This window comes from Chelon labrosus, assembly GCF_963514085.1.
Source record: "Chelon labrosus genome assembly, chromosome: 16".
Taxonomy (NCBI): Eukaryota; Metazoa; Chordata; class Actinopteri; order Mugiliformes; family Mugilidae; genus Chelon; species Chelon labrosus.
The window spans coordinates 6,502,443-6,523,209 of NC_140349.1; the positions used below are offsets into that span (position 1 = coordinate 6,502,443).

Sequence of the window (20,767 nt, forward strand, 5' to 3'; positions counted from 1 at the left end):
TCAATTGGCAATGACTGGAAGAAATACAGGAGACAGGGCATCAAGTTCATCTTAATTATGTCTAACCGGTTGTACATATTTATCGGTAATAAGGACAAATTACTTAAGTCTGCCTTGATGTCAGCTGTTATGTTAGTATAATTGTGGTCATAAATGATAGTTAAATCTTTGCTGTTCTGGGAGCTCGTGATGTTCTTCACCACCTCGTCGGCCTTCCCGTTCAGGTCGGTGAAATAGTACTTAATCTTGTCGACTGTGTCTTCCCTGGCGCCCGTCCATCCGTCCAGAGGGACACTTCTGGCATGGCAGCCTGGTTTGGACAAAGAAAAGAGTCGTCACGGTGGAAGACAAAAAAAAAAAAAACTTGTCATCATGAGAATTTAACATAGAGATGGACTCATTCATGGACTCATTCATTCATTCATCTTAACAGCTTGTCCTATTCCAGCTGTCATAGGGCAAGAGGCGGGATACACCCTGGACAGGTCGCCAGTCTATTGCAGGGCTAGCCCTGAATCAAGTTTCTGAAAAGTATAACGTATAGTTTCTCTTCTGCATAGAAGATCATATTTACTGTTCTTGTATTTAGAGACATATAGTTGAGGATTATTCTTTGTATTACTATTTTTACAAGAGGGTCCCTGGAGTGGGCCACAGTCCTTGTGCAAATTAAATTTATTTATTTTATTTCTATTTTATTCTACCTGCTTGTAACTGTCACTAAATCGGAGCGGCTGCAACAAAACAATTTCTTTGAAGGATTAATAAAGTATTCTGGAACTGTTTTTCAAAATAAAAGCCCTGAAATGTACCAGGAGCTGACACCTTTCTCACTTCACCTTCTCTTTCACTTTCCTTCTTTGCAGTCGTCTTTTCTTTTCATGTGTCTATAAAGCAAAAGGTTTACAACTCACCTGAGAGGACTGCCAGCGCAAAGATTACTGCAAACACCTTCATGATGACCACGGACAAGGACACCTGCAATAGTTTATAATAAGCAGGCTGCAGTGAAACTATTTCTGTCTGGGATGAAACATTAAAATCATCTGAATCGTTCACTTTTTTACACTTTTTGAAAACATGTATCCACATTTATTTAAATCAGATTCTCCACAAGGTTAAAAACAACATGATTAATTCATTCATTCATTCATCTTCTGTAACCACTTGTCCTGTGAAGGGTCGCGGGGGGTGCTGGAGCCTATCCCAGCTGTCATTGGGCGAGAGGCAGGGTACACAGAGAGACAGACAACCATTCACATTCACGCCTACGGCCAATTTAGAATCACCAATGAACCTAACCAGCATGTCTTTGGACGGTGGGAGGAAGCTGGAGAACCTGGAGAGAACCCACGCAGACACAGGGAGAACATGCAAACTCCACACAGAAAGGCCCAGGCCACTATACACTATAGTATAGTATATAGTCATATAGTGGTCTGTATCACAGCATTGTACCCTTGTCACAGCATTGTTTTAGCAGTAAGAAATGCATGAAGTTTAGCAATCAAAATGTGTCCCGTATTTGCATTGAAATTTTATCAATGCATGACCTGATATGACCTAAATACAATATGAATTAACAGGCTGTGTCTTACCTCAGTGATCAGACCTGTGACATCTATGACTTTGACCGGGCTCCTCTCTCAGTATTTATACATTTCGGCGGTATTGATGAGATCCAATAAATGTCAGGAGGAGGGCTGACCTGCGTCCGAAGTTCCCACCAGGAGCTGTGTCGTTGTCATATTTTATTGCTTTGTGTGTTGTCTGGGATCCATGTCTCGTGCCAAAAGTAGTGATTTATGTGAAGAGGAAATATTTCCCTCAATCAGGATTAGATAAATGATAGATGATTGACAGAGTACAGTGTGTTGATTTTTTTCTTTTAAATTCAAGCCTGTATTAAAGGAATCTAATCAGTTCAGAATGATTATGACAAACTGATTATATGTGATGACTTGAGTGCAGCTTCCTTCTCTTCAATGGGATGGTCAAAAAGCTTTCTCATTTCCTGGGTGAATATGTCATAAGACTGGGTGAGTTCTGGGGAGTGAGTAGAGATAGCTAGAGCCCAAGCTGAGGCTTGGTCGGACAGGAGGCTCATGATAAAAGCTATTTTTTGTCTGATCAGTTGCATAGGTGCCTGGTTGTTGGTGAAACACTAATGAGCACTGGTGCAGGAACTGAGAACATGTCCCTAGGTGACCAGAATACCTGGCAGGCGTGGGGACGTAGGGTTCTCGGGCCAGGGTTATCGGTGCCACGGCTGGTTCTGGTGCTGGTGCTGGATCAGGCGGAGGAGGAGTTGTCCACAACTTGCTAGAGCGGCTTGTGTCATGAACACTTGCTTGAGGTGGTCCGTCTCCGCTGGGTCCATCTTGGTCAGATGATTCTGTGACGACTTGAGTGCAGGGAGGATCCAAAATGCAGAGAGACTGGTAGCAGGTTTAACAAAGGTTTATTTCAGTGTCTTTTCAAGGCAAAAACAACAACACAAAAAGCCGCTTTTTTGAGTTGTTGTTTTTGGGACTCTGTCTGGAGAGGGAGGTCCCAAGAGGACAGCCAGACCTGCTAACCCACCTTGTACTCCGGGGCAGGGGTGCGGGGTTTGTCGACAGTCCGCTGGTTCTGGGCAGCTGTCCGAACTGCAGTGGCCCGGGCCTCCCGCCAGACCCGAAGAGCTCGGTGGGAGTGGGACTGGACCGATGGAACAGCAACCTCTGTCTCCTGACTGGCTAATAGGGGGCCATGAAAGGAGACATACCAGTAGCAGAGCTCATCAGGGAGTTGTGAATTGGTGTGATTGGTTGATCCTAAAAGCTAGATAAAAATACACTTGGTGATAATGGGCCTGGAATAGACCGTCAAATCAATAGACTTAATAATAGAATCTAATGATGTGCGATGTGGGATGGGTAGGGGGTTGGAGGAGACTCATCGCTGGTGCACGGTGGGAGGACTTATTTCTGGCACAGGCGGAACAGGTTGTGAAAAAACTCCCTCATGTCTGAGGTAATGGTCAGCCACCAGAAACGCTGCTGGAGCAAGAAAAGGGTGCTCATCTTCTATACCCGTTTAGTCCTGTTAAGGGTCACGGGGGTCTGCTGGAGCCTATCCCAGCTGTCATCGGGCGAGAGGCAGGGGTACACCCTGGACAGGTCTCCAGTTCATCGCAGGGCTAACATAGAGACAGACAACCATTCACACTCACAGTCACACCTACGGCCAATTTAGAATCACCAATTAACCTAATGAGCATGTCTTTGGATGGTGGGAGGAAGCCGGAGTACCCGGAGAGGGAGAACATGCAAACTCCACACAGAAAGGCCAGCCGGCCCATGGATTCGAACCGGTGACCTTCTTGCTGTGAGGCATCAGTGCTAACCACCTCGCCACTGTGCCGCCCCCTTATTTATATTATTATGTTTAATTGTGTTCTTAAAATGTAGCATGTAAAAGACAATGATTTAATTTAATTTTGTTTTTTATGAACAAACAATGATTAATCTCATTCTGGTACTTGGTGCTGGTGCAGAGCAGCAGTAAAGACAAGGAGACCCTTAAAACACGTTTTATTCTTCAACATGCACATTTATATTTAGTTTATTTCCGTGTCTCGTCGCCACCTTTTCTGTTTCAGCTTGATTTAATCTCAAGAGAATGAAAGTAAATGTGAAGTCGCTGCCGTTCAACATCTGGGCATCACTGAGTAGAAGAGGCAAGAAGCCAGAGGTACGGTGTCTATAAAATGTGTTCACCCTCTCGGATGATCTCCTCTTTTACTGCTTTTATAAACTGAATCACGGTCACTACAGATTGTCTATTACACTATGAATACACCATTAATTAAAAGTGTAACCCTGGTTACTCTAGACTCTCTGGGCTGTGGGTAATGTCAGTTACAGCTGAAATCTTCTTCTGATCGACACCAACACAGCAGGACAGCACACACACAACTTTATTTCTTTTATTGCCCTCACACAGGGAGAGCGTCACACCCCTTTAAGAGGCTACTCAGATAACAACAGAAATCATAAAGTTCTATAATGATATTACACAAGTAAGAGCTAAAATTAGAGAGGCCAGGCTGAGTTGGTTTGGGCGTGTTCAGAGGAGGGAAAGTGAATATATTGGTGGAAGGATGCTGAGGTTAGAACTGCCAGGCAAGAAGACCAAAGAGGAGGTTTTAGGGAGGCAGTGAAGGAGGACGCGAAGGTATATGGTGTGAGAGAAGAGGACACAGAGGAGAAGAGGGTGAGATGGATGCTTCTTCCTTTTAGGGTTAGGGTTAGCTCAAGCTCTCTCTGGCTTGAATCCAGACTCAAGTTCTCTTTTAGACTGAGGTCTGGGCTTCACACCGAAGACAAAAGACTCTTGCAACGATGCTTCACAGCGCTGTCCCCTCTGTCCCTTGGTTGCACCAATTTCACTTACTTTAAAGTAAAACATTTTGGAGTTTTTAAAAGATTTTTAAAACCGATGAGGTTCTTACTTCACTCCTTTCCCCAGCTCCGACTTTCTGATCTGCTTCAGGGAGCCCTTGGCAACGTAGTCCCAAAAGGCATCTAATTTGAAGAAAGGACATCATGGCTTTCTAAAGATATTGTGTTCATAAGATGAGTTGAGGACAAAAATGTGCTATGCAAGGCCACAGTGACCTTCAACCTTAGGATACCAATTTACTTTTAAGTTTAAGTGAAAGTTTGTGCCAAATTTGAACGAATCCCCTTCAGGTGTTTCTGACATATCATGTTCACCAGCCAAGTTATGGCCAAAGTCTGTCCTTTGGTGTAAGGGAACATTTCTGCCGAACTTGAAGAAATTCCCTCAAGACATTCAGATATCAGGTTTACAAGTTATGGGCAATAATATGTTTTTGCGCGCTCGCAGTGGTTTTTCTGAGATATTTCATTCATGAGTTGAGTTACTTTGACCTTTGAAGACCAAAGAGTTAATCCCTCAATACAAATGAAAATTTAAGCTTAACTTCGGTTGTATTGTTTTCGACAATGGAACAGACATACGGACTAAAAACCCCAAAACATATTGTCTCCGACTCCAGGTTTTTTTGGAAGGCAAGTGTAAAATCTGAATACTTTCTATACAGTGTCAAATCAACACGACAGTGCTATATCATAAACAGATAATAGCCACAATGAATCACTTCCAAATGGGTGTTTCAGAAAGAGATAAGGGACCAGAGATTAGTCATTTACCTCGGAAATTCCAGCTGCATATTGACAATTCATTTGTCATCTGTTACGTCTTCCATTTAAGTAATATTAACTATTGCAAGGACACCCTGAGCCTGTCTTTGTGATGCTGTGCAAAGAGACCAAAAGAGGAAATAGTGGAGACCGTTAATGTATTCCCCTCACATTTGGCTGCCTGTCAGATTTCACATTTGAAAGTACAACTGAAAATAAGAGCTGTTCTGCATATTTTCTGTTGTTTATTATGAACTATTGTGTTTAAAAATGATATTTTTCTTTAATCATACTGAACAATAGACCGCTATTATGATGAATGATCTTAAAAGGAAATTATTATTTTTTATTGCATTCATCCAACCTGTTATATCTCAGTTTAATATTGGACACATATAATGATTATTTACGTTCACAAATAGTCAATTATTAGATAAATTATTTAGTCTATTAAATGTCACAATTACAACTTACAGACCAAACTAATGTCTGAAATTTAAAGATATTCACATACATTTTTCTGTGTATCTTACGAGAGACACAAGTAACCTGATGGCAACCCCATCCCATTCACTCAAGTAGACGGATAATATCAACTGTAGTAGATGCTGCAATCTTTTCTTTTTACATCTGTTCCTTTTTGGACCTCCTTTGTAACAGCTCTTCCTGCTGAACTTTTGTCAAACTTTTATAAAGCAGCAAATAAAGTGTTCGATAGAAGTAGGCAAAAGGGGGCTGCAATATGCGTTCGAAGGCTATATTCAGGACATACAAGTGAAACGCAACGAACAACAAGGCATCCAAATAGAGGCAAAAGCATACCGGTCACAGTCAAAAAATAAACCACCGCATATCCTATTAATCGAGACGGAGGCTGGGACTGACAATATCAAGGAGCAACACTGTTCATGCAAAGCTGGGTACGTCTCTATTCACTTCTATAATCGTTATTACGAAGCAAACGGACTAACGTTACGCACGTATAACGTTGTATTTCTTCAGCGTGTGCTAGCGTATCAACAACTATACAACTTAAGCTGTAACGGTGATGTTTTGGTTAGCTCCACAGGGTTTCGCGCGCACATCATTGGGCTTATCCATACCCTGGATATATACCGACAGTATAGCCTGCCGAGACCGAAAATACGAGACGTAGTTTTAATAATTACGGTGGATGCATCATCAGTCTGAATCCAATCTAAATCTGAATTAATTTTCATGACATTTTAAGTGTTTTTGTGATTTGCCTTTTGGATTATTAATCAGATCAAATCCAGTACAGAATTTGGGCAAAGTTTATAAGTAAATAGAAAATACTTATACAATACAATACAAATACAATAAACGTTTTGTTCAAAAACAACACAAAATGATCAGGACAAATAAAAATAAATTATTTTTTCAGGCAGTGTTCAGAAACTACAATACAATTATTTAACTAAATCTCTCCCTTCATTGCACTTCTTTCTGGATTTGGATGTATAAAATTATCACTCCACATCAAATATTATAAATAATGTAAGGAAGTGTTTAGCAAGTACAATACAATACAAAAATAATACAACATTTCTCCCCTTTAGTGCACTTTTTTCTTCTTTTCAGGGCTCTGTCGGGGCCAGGTGGGAAAAAATTCCATCTGCTTACAAGTTTGTTGTGTTACCACTGTATCTTACAGCCTTTTTACAAATAGCACAACTTGCTATCGTTTCATTTTCGGCCCAAAAATATAACCAAACAGCCTCACTCTTTCTCTCGCTGTGTGTAATGCGTGACGGTACAACAAACACACGCGAGGGGGAGGAGCAAAATGATCCTACTCTGCTCTGTGACAGCAGCAGCATTTAGACAGAGTCAGGTTACAGCCTCTTTAATGAAACGAGAGAAACCGAAACTTAAGTATCGATCTCATTACATTGGTATTGATCAATTTCGATACCAACGTTGGTATCGATATTATCGATATTTGGATCGATCCGCCCACCACTACTGTGCATGAGCAGAAAATCGAGAGAGAGCGAGTAAACAAACTAGCATGGAACACACCGACGTAACAACAACAAAATAGTTTTTATAATACCCTTCGTTATTGCTAAATAATTTTAGGTCAAAATATTTAGCAATAGTCAACTTTAGGACAAAACCAAGGTGAGGATGTTTCTGAAAGTAGCCTACATCGGTGATGTTTGCCATCAATAACAGTTAGAAGCATTCATTGTGGCGTTTTATTCCACAGTTTAGATTTATCAATTTGCTATGTGGTAGATATATGACCGCTACCTGTTGATGTGGTTAGACGTTTGAGAGTGAAGCTGAGGCACAGGCCTCAGACGAGGCCTTCTACACGCCCACGGCGAGGTCGAGGTGGTGGAAGGAGGGGAGGGCGCTATGAAATGCGTGTCCATGAGCAGTGATTGACACTCTGTTAGATACACCCCTGGACGTGATTGGTGCATCTGAATGTGGAGCGGTGGATGTCTTGCAAATCGCGCTACAGGCTCTAGGTGGGGCCAGAGGAGCCGAATTTTTTTTTTAAATGACCTGCTTCATGCAATTATACTTGAACATAGGGTCAGTTTCAGCAAATATGACAGAAAGTTAGTTTTATAAAACTTGCCTACTGCAAATTTAAAGTCAATGGAGCGCTGTGAAAAAGTGTCGGACCCCTGTGGGAGCTGTGATTGGTCAATCTACATTCTAGGGCGGGGCTTAGCCAAAGGTCAATTGACCTGAGCTGCAGCTCTTGTCGGGTGTTCCAAAGGAAGGAAAAGAGAAAGGCAGCTGGACTTGTAGAGTTTCTTGAAGACGTTTCGCCACTCGTCCAAGTAGCTTCTGTCCATCTGACAGATGGCTTGAAAGAGGACTAGAGGAAGCCATCTACAGTATGTCAAATTGGAAAATCTTTCTCTGAACAGAGTAGGTGGACTGAGATATAATCTGCCATTAACCTACAGTGCAGTCATAATTTATGTCCCCAAGAAGTTCAACCCTCCCCATTCACACCTTGATACTGTAGTCGAATAACAGTCATTAGAAAAAGAAGACAGGATCAAACAGTTTCTTCCAACTACAGGTTGTGAATAGACAGTAGTCAAGCCACAGATATTTCCATTTAAACCCCAACTCCCTGCCAGTCATTTATAACTGAAGATTTGGGTAAAACGTCTTCAAGAAACTCTACAAGTCCAGTTCTTTTACGTTTTTGGACCGACCATGACCTGGATGGCTGAGATCCCTCACAGACATGACACTGAGGCATGTGTGATCTCATCCATCCGACTAGCTACTGTAGCTCAAATAACTGAAAATAAATCACCTATTGGTGCCACATACCAAAGCACACCTTCAGAGGTCTAGTGAAGACCAAGCCTTGACGGCTTCCTGCAAACAAGAGACCTGCATAATGTTCTGGCTGATCGGTGTAGATGGTAATGTTCAACATGTTCTGGTGTGCGTACAGGATCTCCGACTTGGCTTTGCTCACTTGAGAAAGAACCTGGAGTAACAGATGCTGCCTCCAGAGCACAAAGGTCATGAGGCTGTCAATGTTTCGTCTACAGAAATGGAAAAGAAAACGTTTACTAGTCAATATTCAAAGTCAAAGTCTGAGGTTATACGTCTTTGGCAGCCAGGCTCAAAGGTGATGGAGGCAGTGGGTGGAAGAGGTGAGATCCCACTACATGTAGGTATCTTCTCTGTGAGGTGGTGGTGGTGGGGGAGGTGTTGGAGGTGGCGGCAGCTCGTCGTCGTCGTCCCTCTGCTGTGCTCCATGAGTGTCTGCCTGCACGAAGGAGTCCGTGGAGCGAGTGCTGATGCGGAGAGGAGCCAGGCGCCGCAGGTTGCTGGGCGTCCACGGCAGCCTCACCTGGGCCCGATGCGACGGAGCCACCATGCCGCTGCCGGGCTCGGCCATGTCCGCCATGAAGGCTGGGTTCTCAATTCCATCTGGTTTAAGGAAATAAAGAATAAGTCCTGGAAAGATTTTAGGGTTTACGATAAGAGGAGAAAAGGGATGGATTTTATTTTTACCTCCTGCTCTGTAGTTGACTCTCCTGGGGAGTGTTGGGCATGAACTGCCAGGGGCGCTGTCTCCCTCTGAGAACTCAAAATCTGGAAAAGAAAAAGAGGAATGCATGAAGTAACGGGTTCATTAAGGTCGCGGATTTCTGTAAAATGTAAAGAAGGATACAAACCTTCATCGCCAGAGTGGGAGATTTTACTCTTGTCCACTGACTTTCCGTTTGGCATCTGTAATTAGTGGAGAGGAAAGAGGAAAGCAATAATTTATAAACTCTTAGATAAATGTGCTCATATGTTAAATAATATTTGGTACGATACCAGTACTGAAATACTGAATAATGTCTAAAAAAAGATACATAACTTTGCGTGAATATAAAAATTTAAATAGCTCTAAAATACATAAAAATAAAGAATTACTTTAATAGAAGACAAAACCATAAAAAAAGGGTTAACTGCCCTTTGCATATTAATCCAGAATAAAGAATTTTAGGCTTTTATTGAATCAAAATAATCCAGATATTAGCTGGAATGAGGTAAAAATAATTTAGATGCAGCTTTTTTTCACTCTTCACATTAAAAATAAACAGTTTCATAGTGTAAAAATTTGTATATTGGGTTGTAAACGCTACTTGTTCCCCCATTTTCTGCTCATGTGAAAGGATTAATAATATTTTTTCAAAGATACTGGATTAAAAAAAAAAAAAAAAAGAGAAGGACGGTAACATTTCCACTGGCTCTGACCTTTTGCTGCTGTTCTTTCTTTGTGTGCTTGCTGATGGTCTTGGGCGGAGCGACGCGCATCTTCGCAGACTTGAAGGACTCCAAACGGCTCTGCATGGTCCTCTGGAAGATCTCCTGAACTTCGTTTTCATCTTTGTTGACGTTTAAGTGGTTGCGGCTGTATCTATGGCGGTGCTATAAACCAGAAAAGAATAAATAAGAGAGTCAGAGACCTGCCAGTGTAGTGAATGGTTTCCGTAGGGAGGAAGCTGAACATGCTTACCTGTTTCCTGCCCTTATAGAGATGCTGCTGCAGAAGGTGGTGAGAGTTAATGTCGGTTTCCCTCATGCCGTTCATGGTCTGATCATGCATTTCCAGGCTCACTGACGGCACTGGGTGTCTTCTGCAGGCGTAAAACAATCAGCTACTTAATGCAATGTCGCACTATTAAAAGAAAGGCTTTCAAGATAAAGTATGGAGGAGTAATGGCGCTGGGCGGTCAGTGTTAAAGAGGTGTGAGAATGAAAAATTGTGACTGCTGGTGGTCAGCAGGGGGCAGCGTCTGAACATCATAGTTTCTCATTTGCCTTCAAATGAAAATAATAACTGAAACTGTAGAGGTATATTACCACTAGTCTGCCTTCTGCTCACCTTATTGAAGATACTCCATATTCTTCGTCTGATGTGTCTTCCATGATGTCAGGCATCGCCTTCCTGAAGTCAACAATGGCGTGTTCGTTGCGGGTGAACCCCAGAGATCCTCTACGCTCGCCCTGCGACAGAGAGATGAGAGAAATCCCTTTACAAGGTGCAGAAGGTTGCACTTGCTTCTAGTTTGATGCCAAACTGCATTTCATTGTGTACCTGTACGATACACCGATCAGCCACAACATTATGACCACTGACAGGAGAAGTGAATAACATTGACCATCTTGTGACAATATAATGTTCTGCTGGGAAACCTTTGGACCTGACATTCATTCATGTGGATGTTACTTAGACATGTAGCACCCACCTAGACCAGACCAGGCACCCCCACCCCATAGCAATGACACTCCTTGATGGCAGCAGCCATCCCCAGTAGGATGCAGCCTGACACAGACACACACACAAAAACTCTTTAGGAACAACTAAAAAAAACATGAAGAACAGCACAAGGTGTTGACCTGGCCTCCAAATTCACTAGATCCCAAACTGATCAAGTATCTGTGGGATGATCCACAGAGGCCCCTCCCCTCAAAGGCCCCCACTAACAACATTGTGTTGCCAGACACCACAGGACACCCTCAGAAGACCCATGTTCATTCTCTGATGAGTCACAACTGTTTTGGAGGCACAAGGGAGACCTACACAATATTAGGAAGGTGGTCATAATGATATGCCTGATCGGTGGATATGCAATGACAGTAAAGTTGAATCTAATCTAATAAACCATGAAAACTAGAGCCACAGATGCTCACTGATGACCTTTTAACGCCCACTCGAACAAGATTTACTCAAACCCAGGCGACCAAAATGTAAGTGACATGACTCTGACCTCTTCCACGTAGCTCATAGCATCCTTGAGGTTCAGCTGGTGGAAGACTTTAAAGACGTGGTCGCGATTCTTCCTCGCCGACGCCCTCATCAAGAGCTTCGACATCCACTTCTCCTCAAAATGATTCCACCTTTGCGGGAAGGAGAAGAAAAAGAAATCGTTGTAGCTTCAATCAAATAATTGAGAAGTTTGAAAAAACATCTGTCACGTCTTTACGCACTTGTCCCTCATTTAGTTGTGTCCTGTTTGTCCCGATATGTCCTCTATGGCAACCAGCATGTGATCAAACACCTGAAAACACAAGAAGACAAAGACTCTGTATGAACTGCACAGCATATTAGAAAGACCCTGCTGTTGTCTGAGATGTTCAACTGTTATCTTTACCTTGTTTTGCACTTTTTCTACAAGTGTGACCTCAGACACTGTAGCTCTCTTTACTTTCAGCCATTCCACCAGAGGTTTCATCGCGATTCCCTGCGGCAGGAAAACAAAATAAAGCTGTAACGTGTCATAATCAAACTAACGATCTGATTAATGACCCGGTAAAGGTGGCTACCTGAAGAATGACAGTGAAATAGACTACAATGAGAGTAGTGGAGACCATCAGGTTCTTCTCCTTTATCTTTCTTTCATCCAACATCGCAGCCAGGCCGTAAGCGACTGCCCCTCGCAGGCCACCGAAGCCCATAATCAGCTGATCGATGAACTTCAAGGGGACCAGTCGGTGCCTGTTCAGGATCCAGGTGAGGATAAAGACGCCTGTGTACATACAAATATATATAGATATATAAAAAAACACCTTGTCACCTTTGACATCAGATTGTGCTTCAAGAGAACAAAGTCTCACCAATGAACCTATACACAAAGATGAAGAGGAGCGTGAGGAAGACGAAGCCCGTGTTCCAAGCCCAGATCGTATGATCGATGGCGGAGATGCCGAGGAAAATGAAGATCATGGTTTCCGACCCGTTGGCAAGTACCTTCATGACGTATCGGACCGTGTTGACGGAGTTCTCGTCCATGTTCGAGTTGATGTACTTCTGACAGCACATACCGCAGAACAAGATCCTGCAGAACACAAACACGGAGGAGGATGTCCACGCTTCCTTTAAAAATGAATATCGGTAATAAAAAAAACAAATTCATTCAAGGAGGACTCACGACAGGATGGCGGACAGGGAGAGCATCTCGGCAGTCAGGTAGGCCAGGTATCCCAGGATGAACACGAAGCCTGGCTCGATGATCTTGATGTGTTTGGTAATTCTGGTTAGAAGAGAGATCAAGACGCCGAACACGAAGCCGACAAGGGAACCGCCAAAGGCCACCACGAAGAAGGAAACTACACACAGATGGAGAAGAAACACACACATTTAAAAAACCAAAGCCCCAGTCGACTGCCCCAGAGTCGCTGTTAGACCACAAACTTCCCTATTAAAGGGTAAATTAAAGTCTTACTTATTCCTTTAATGATCTCCACAGCATTAATTTTCTCTCCTCCCAGTGACGCAAAAGCATCAAATACATTGAAGAGCACCTGAAAGACCAAAGAAGAAGAAAAAGAAAAATGAATGCTCCGTCTTTTTTTTTACATATATATCTTGATTTATCCACAGATGATGATGATGAAGAACTGGGAATGGGACAGCAGTGTGCCGAGACGTTTTTGTATATTTTGCTGCACATTATTTCCCAGCTCTTGCAGAACTCTCATTGATGTTGCTGCGGCATCTGATGATTTTACACCATCGTTAGGAAGGTGTGGACACCTTTTTTTATTCCCTTTCACTCCTTAAAGCAAGTTCAACAGTTAATAGGCTGGAAAAACTTCTTTCTAGATCCACCACCACAAAGACAACGTTAATCGAGAAGGATAAAGTTCAGGGAATGTTACGAGATCTCTGCAGTGAACAGTGTTTGCACTCTTTACACTCCACATCCCGAACGTGTACTTGTCCCTGTGATGGATGTCTCTGCACACCCCCACCCCCCACCCGAGGAAAGTGACAAGAGCGCTGACGCATACGAACCACTGTTACGCCGTCGTTGAGCAGCGACTCTCCAAACACCATGATGAAGAGGACTTCGTTGACGTGGACTTGCTCAAACACGGCGATGACGGCCACGGGGTCCACAGCAGCAATCAGGCTGCCGAAGAGAAGATACTCTACAAGGCCGATCTCTAAGTCGCCTGTTTTTTAGACAAAAAAAAACATGTCTCATGTTTGCTTGTAGTATATTGCAGATTTTAATTTTGCCGAATTAGTTATTAGCCACCCCTGTTTGCAATTTAGACATGGATGCACAGATAAATCATGCTGGATTATGTTGATGCTGAAGAAAACTTAAAAACGTGCAGAATCCCAAGCAAGCTCTGCAGGTCTATCGTGTCTTTTTTATATGGTTTCTAAGTGGATTTGTATTTGTGATTGGGCTCTGGATCTAAAAATATGTGTTTCATGAGTTACGACAAAGCGATCTGAGCACAAACTGTGGCTGCACTGGTTTTTAAAACACCTTTTACTGTGCACAGATTTCATTAATCCCTTCCTATGAAACGTTTGACCTAAACAAACAAGACCCCAACAAGTTCCACTTAAAGGTGCGCCTAATTAATTATTAGCGCCCCCTGTTGGCAATTTAGACATGGACGTACAGAAAGATATGACAGGATTATGTTGATACTGACTGATTCAGAATCTCAGGCAAGCTCTGGAGGTATAGACGGCCTTCTGTTTTATTTGGTTTCTAAGTGGATTTCTTTTTATGATAGTGATGATGTTCAAAACTCTTGCTTCTTTGCTTGTAGTGTAGATTTTAGAGTGCGAATTAACTATTAGCAACCCTGTGTTTGCATTTTAGACATGCACATCCAGAAACCTGGTTCTGGAGCTACAGAGGCCTCTCTTACCCATCGCTCCTCCCTTGTGACACCCCCACAGCGACAGCCCCAAGGTGGCGGCGTTCCAGCAGGTCCCGATGACGGCGTAGACCAGGATGCCTCCCATGTTGCTGAAGAAGAGCTTGTTGGGCATGGAGTAGCCGGCGTCCAGGATGATCTGAGGCAGCAGGTAGAAGAAGAACATCGTTGGGGTCAGCGTGAAGGTCTGCACCTTGTCCGCGCCCCAAATCATGCCGCCCAGAATGAAACCGAAGCAGATGAGCAGGGCGCTCTCTGGGATGATCTTGGTCACATGGTGGTTGGATTCGATGACTGAGAGGAGATCAAATATTATGTGAGATGACTATATCGAATACATATTTATAACAAGCAGTGATATAAACTTTCTAACTGAGGCATAAATGTAAAATGTCTGAGGTTGCAAATTTTGCAAATGATCAACTTTTGTACCCGTCAGACAGGCACCACTTTACGTATGATTAACTGACACGGCGGGATGAACTAAACCTCTCTGCGTATCTTAAGACGGACCTTTGCTTGGGGGTTACGTGACTTTTCGGGCTAATGCAGTCGCTTAAAGCTTATTTAATAAGAAAACCATATGACCTGTGATTGTGCACCCATTTCAAAGACACTGATTTTCCAACTCAAGACTTTTGTTCCCATTGAAAAGTGGTTGAAGATTAATTTAGTGTGGTCTGTGTTTACATTTGTGCAAGAGTGTGGAACTTATTTATGCTCAGATATGACTGATTCATAAGCTACAAAACACAATAAATCAAATGCATTTCCCCTTTAATTTGAATTTAAAATGCGTTGTTGTAGTTTTGTTTTAATGTTATTACAATGAAATGATTCTTAAAGCACGCAAAAAACACAGAAGAAACCTTTCTGTTCCCTGGAACAGCACGCCGTGTTGATAACGGGCTGCTGGTGACGGCTACAGCCTCTGACAACGTTACATATTAAAGCTTTTTCTACAGTGCAGTTTAAACATTTCTCTCTTTCCCAAAACCCAGTCCTCACTGGTTTCAGATTAGGTTAGAGTCAAACATTTGTGTTTTTGTGGTACTTGCTGGCTTCAAGGTGTATTTCTTTGCACCAATCTTGAGTTAAAATAGACGTAAATAGTCCTTATGCTGCCGATCAGCTGATCAAACCACACATACACAATCCTGACAACGACGATCAGCTGAGGTTTTGAGCAACAAATGTCTGGTTTTGTCAAGAAAGTTTGGTGTAAATAAATAAAATTATTTAAAGAATCTGTCCAAATTGTGCATGAAATAACAACAACAAGCCGACACGTCTTCTTTTCTACTCTCACCAATTACAACATGAAAAAAAATCTAAATATTAGGCCATGTGTGTCCTACAACACGTGTTACATACCCATTTTACCCAAACCAGCCACCAGCACCTATAATGCAACTAGATAAGGACTCTGCACATGGTGCCACTTAAAGGTCACGATGGGTATCCCAGTGATCTGTGAGCCGTGGCCGTGGTGAGTCTGATTCGAGTTCGACGTGGACTGGTGATGCGACGACTTGACGTGGGAGTCCTGATTGTCTGCGTCAGCCCTCGCCAACGGGACGAGGCAGATCAGCAACACTGAGGCCAGTAGCCATGAGCGCGTATATCCACGGCGTCGCATTAGATCGAATAGATATTTAAAAAACGAAGGGGAAAAGGAGGCTGCGCCGGGATAAAACGTCCTTCCTCTTGTGACTGTGACGGTAAAAGTATCTGTACCGAGGCCGGGCTGTAATACTTCTCACTCTTTTTGTTTGATCTAGTGCTCCATCTTTCTCTGTCCCCATCTGTGGTCAGCTGAGAACTCAAAAGTGTGCAAACAAAACGAAGATTTGGCTTTTTATGCAAAGGGTATCTCCTCAAGGTTGACCGTTTGAGCATTCGGGTTGGAGAATTAAAAACGTGGGGGAGTAGCGGATGTGTCGCTAGTTATTCAGTCACGTTTGAAACATTCACAGAGTCGCTGCTTTGTTTGTGCTTTCTGCATCCATTTATCATGACACATTTTGTCTGAGTGTGTGTGTGGGAGTGAAAGATTGAGAGATGGCGCAGAGGTCATTTGATAGATGTTGAACGTGTACCTGTGTTTGTGTTCAGGTACATTTTTCACCGGCTTCAGTAATGATTGACGCCGATGTTACTCAATCTTGGTTAAAGCGAGAAATGAGAAAGCCGTCCTCTTCTTCCCTAAATAAACTGATCTAAATAAACTGGATTATATCACGGAGCCATGACTAATAACTTAAGTATCAAAATTAAATATTTACCGTGTGTGGACAGTTCTGCTGTCTGGTGAGGTTCATATATCTGTCGAAACAAAACTTAAAATCCCGAAAGCCTGATATATCATCATTATCATTCCTCTGTGCCACAGTGCTCTATTTGTCTCCTTTAAAAATGGACGAGAAAGTATTTTATTTGAACAACAGCGGCTCAAAACTGCAGTAGAGGCCCGTTTTTGAGGAAATCCTTGCCTTTGAAACTCTGCATGTTAGTTTGAAATAATAGTTTTGAGGCTGAAAGCTACTGAGAAAGCAAAGAAGAATCAAGAAGAATGAGGAGAAAGAAGTCAAAAACATGCTCCTCTATACGATCCAGGTACTAGATATCATCATGTCAACCTGCTAACAGTTAAAGAGGAGCTACTATGCTGATAAATGTTTCTTTATATACTTTAAAAAGGCAGCGTGCCACGGCGTAAAGGTATTGACATCAGTAGGTAGAGCAAGTTGTCAGTGGTCCAGAGGGTTAGCCTTCGATCCCCAGAACATGTCGACGTGTCCTGGAGCAAGACTGAATCCAATGTTGCTAGACTCTAGCTAACAGATACAAAACCAAAGCTTCTGGAACCAGAAGTTGCACTTGAACACACCACAAAGACTACAACCAACAGCCAGCTGGTTCGTAAGTTCTGCACCTGCGTGAAAATAAAATTTTCAAAAAAGAGAACGACAGGGGTTCGACTTGTACCAACGGCACGGGACACACTGCAAAAAACTAGACTAACCGTTTTAGTCACCTTCCAACGGCCGGACGTCTGCTTGATGTGTCACAGCCTTAACAAGAATAGGACTAAGGAAAAACTAAGGAAACTGGTGTGAAGAAAACTAAACTCATCTACATTATGATATCTTTATGTACTTATTCCCCTGAGCACTGATTCGCTTATGACTGGATGTTTTCTTTGGCCAACAGTCCCGTCTTGTTCGCGCAGGACAAGGGACAATAGCCTCACTGGTTAGACGGACAGGTTTGATGATTTGAAAGCACACAGGCAGGCGTGAAACAAAATTATTATTTGGTGATTGCAGCTACTTGTCATATAATCTGGAAGTTTGGTTTCTGATCAACATGTTGCCGGCGTTTTAAACGCCGTCAATCATCCTTATAAGAACATTTCACTGCTCAGTGAAGCATGACGCCCTCTCCCCCTGTTCAGCCGTATTAACAAATCACCTAATACACCCCGGCCTTTAACTTGAACCTTTCAATCACTGTAAAATGGACACAGCTCTGTGCACACTACACAAAGAGAGAGAGAGAGAGTAGTGGAGGTCGAGCAGAGGTTATCTTCAGATTGGGAGGTCTGGTAGCTAAAGTGTAAGATTAATATGTCAGGTATGTCAGAAAAAAATCTCACTTTGCTCAATGAAATGAGTCATTTTGTGACCTCTCCCTGCAATACTCAAGGAAATATAAGATCACAAAAATATTTTTATATATATATATATATATATATATATATATATATTCATATTTATTCATATATATATATATATAATCCTGTGTATGATAAATTCTATCTCTCTATATCTATATCTCTATGTATATCTCTGTGCATCTCTATATCTACATCTCTCTATGTACATCTCTATCTATCTCTATATCTACTTCTCTCTATATCTCTCTATATCAACATTTCTCTATCTATCTATCTCTATATCTACATCTCTCTATATCTCTCTATATCTATATCTCTATGTATATCTCTGTCCATCTCTATATTTACATCTCTCTATGGACATTTCTATCTATCTCTATATCTACTTCTCTCTCTATCTCTCTAAATCTATATCTAGCTATCTCTATATCTAAATCTCTCTATATCTCTATATCTACATCTCTCTATGTACATCTCTATCTATCTCTATATCTACATCTCTCTATATTTCTCTATATCTACATTTCTCTAACTATCTCTATATCTATCTATCTCTAAATCTACATCTCTCTATATCTCTATATCTACATCTCTCTATATCTACATCTCTCTATATCTCTATATCTACATCTCTCTATATCTCTCTATATCTACATTTCTCTATATCTCTCTATATCTATATCTATCTATCTCTATATCTACATCTCTCTATATCTCTATATCGACACCTCTCTGTATCTATATCTCTATGTACATCTCTATCTATCTCTATATCTACATTTCTCTATATCTCTATATCTATATCTATCTATCTCTATATCTACATCTCTCTATATTTCTATATCTACATCTCTCTATATCTATATCCCTATGTACATCTCTATCTATCTCTATACCTACATTTCTCTATATCTCTCTATATTTCTATATCTACATCTCTATGTATATCTGTATCTCTCTCTCTCTCTCTCTCTCTCTTTCATTCACTACGTTTTCCTAATGGATTACAAAACAAAATAAAAATCATATTGACGGTATATGTATTTATTGCTACATAAAATTAGATGTACGCCAGTGGTAACTGGTTGAGGTGTTGGTGAAAAGTCACTAAATTACTTTAGTACTATCCGTAAAGTAAAACGTTCAGGTGTGTTACTTTAAACTACACCTAATATAAGAGGGTTGGACAAAACATTGAATATAGAGTATGATGCAGCACAATTTAAAAGTAAATAAACTGCAGCCTCCATAAATACCACAAAGTGTGCAACTGGGTGTATGAGCAGCTTTTAAAGCGTGATGCATTTTACAGATTAATCTATCCAGTGGAATAGAAGTTGTAATAATTACCCTTATCCAGACTAGCTATAGCTTTTAATGCTTTTCTCAAGTTAATATGAGTTTTCTCTTTTATGACATTTTATTTTCTGCAACTAAAGGATTTAAATAAGCACTGCAAAAATGCATTTCTCTCTATAATACTGTAAAGTCACGACTTCACTGTAAATAATCATGTTATATATACGGTGCGGCGCAATATAAACAAAATTCAACTGAAATATGCATCCACGCTTTGACTCAGAAGTGTTAGTTCTGTACTCTGCTCTCTGACAAAGGTTCGAGTAGTAGTCACTCAATGGAGGAACTTGATGCTTTTCTTTTTCACAGAACTAATTTGCTCAAAATCTGAACTGTTGGTCGGACAGAACAAGATATTTTACTAGATTTATAAACACTTTTCTGGGATTTAATAGGTCAAAATATGAATTATTTGAAAAGATAATTACAAGATTGGTCAGTAGGAAATAGATACATCTGATCATCTGCCCATTTTTTAAGCCAATCCCTGACTGTAATTAGTGACAAATGAGTTTTGCCTTTTCCCCATGGATTAATAAAGCAGTTTAGTCTTAAACATACTAATAAATGTCTCTTTCTGATGCGCAGAACTGTTTGTTAAAATCCATCAAAGTCAGATGAGCAGACAGGACATTAATGGACTCACTGAGTTTGCAGAGCCATGAGACCAGGATCCATAGGGCCACCAGGTATGGAGTGGTGACGTGTTCCCACTTCCAGAACACAATAGGCAGGGTGGTGATGGGTCCTCCTCCATGACCAGACTCATGACCAGATTCATGACCGGTGTCATTGGTCATGCCATGGCCCGTGTCTGTCTCATTCCCGGTGCCCGACTCTGGGGTGCTTTGTGTAGGGTCCTGATGAGTCTCCTCGTTAGCCAGACTTCTGGACGCCAGCAGCAACACACAGAGAAAAAAGGCAAATTGAAAACTAGTCGCCATGTTTTGGAAAAAATAGTTCACAGCTTTTTTTTAGGCAACTGTTTTCAGAAGCTCACTGCTCAACGTCTGCTAAATCTCATTCTTTTCCTGCTTCCCACTCAGGTCTCTTTCACTTTTCTCCTAAATACATCCAAATCTTTATTCAGCCAGAGCATGGTGTCCCTCTCTATCTGCTCTCCTCTCTGTCAAAGATATAGCTTTTCAGAGCAGGTGAAGCTCAAAGCGGTGGATTGGTGCATCCTCGCTGATATTAATTCACTATTGTTAATATGGTTCTTTTAACTTTCTAACGAAGATATTTATGTGGTTTAAACAGGAACTGAGACGTGCATCCCAACAATTTCTATGTCAGAACTGTCAGGGCCTGTGTATGATTTGTTTGT

General features: G+C 41.6%; 1 protein-coding gene across 1 annotated transcript; it reads right to left on the minus strand.

Annotated features, from left to right (window-relative positions):
- On the minus strand, positions 1-20,384 carry LOC311500964 (sodium/hydrogen exchanger 3-like; the record flags this gene model as incomplete). Its single annotated transcript, XM_084562603.1, is given in 22 exon segments — positions 1-14; positions 104-310; positions 915-978; positions 2,584-2,738; positions 8,541-8,761; positions 8,888-9,152; positions 9,237-9,317; positions 9,401-9,455; positions 9,969-10,142; positions 10,231-10,351; positions 10,600-10,721; positions 11,486-11,615; positions 11,706-11,716; positions 11,720-11,776; positions 11,870-11,959; positions 12,042-12,244; positions 12,333-12,553; positions 12,647-12,824; positions 12,941-13,019; positions 13,513-13,673; positions 14,394-14,696; positions 20,087-20,384. Coding segments are annotated over 22 exon segments (3,210 nt in total).
- Positions 20,385-20,767: the final 383 nt, after the last annotated feature.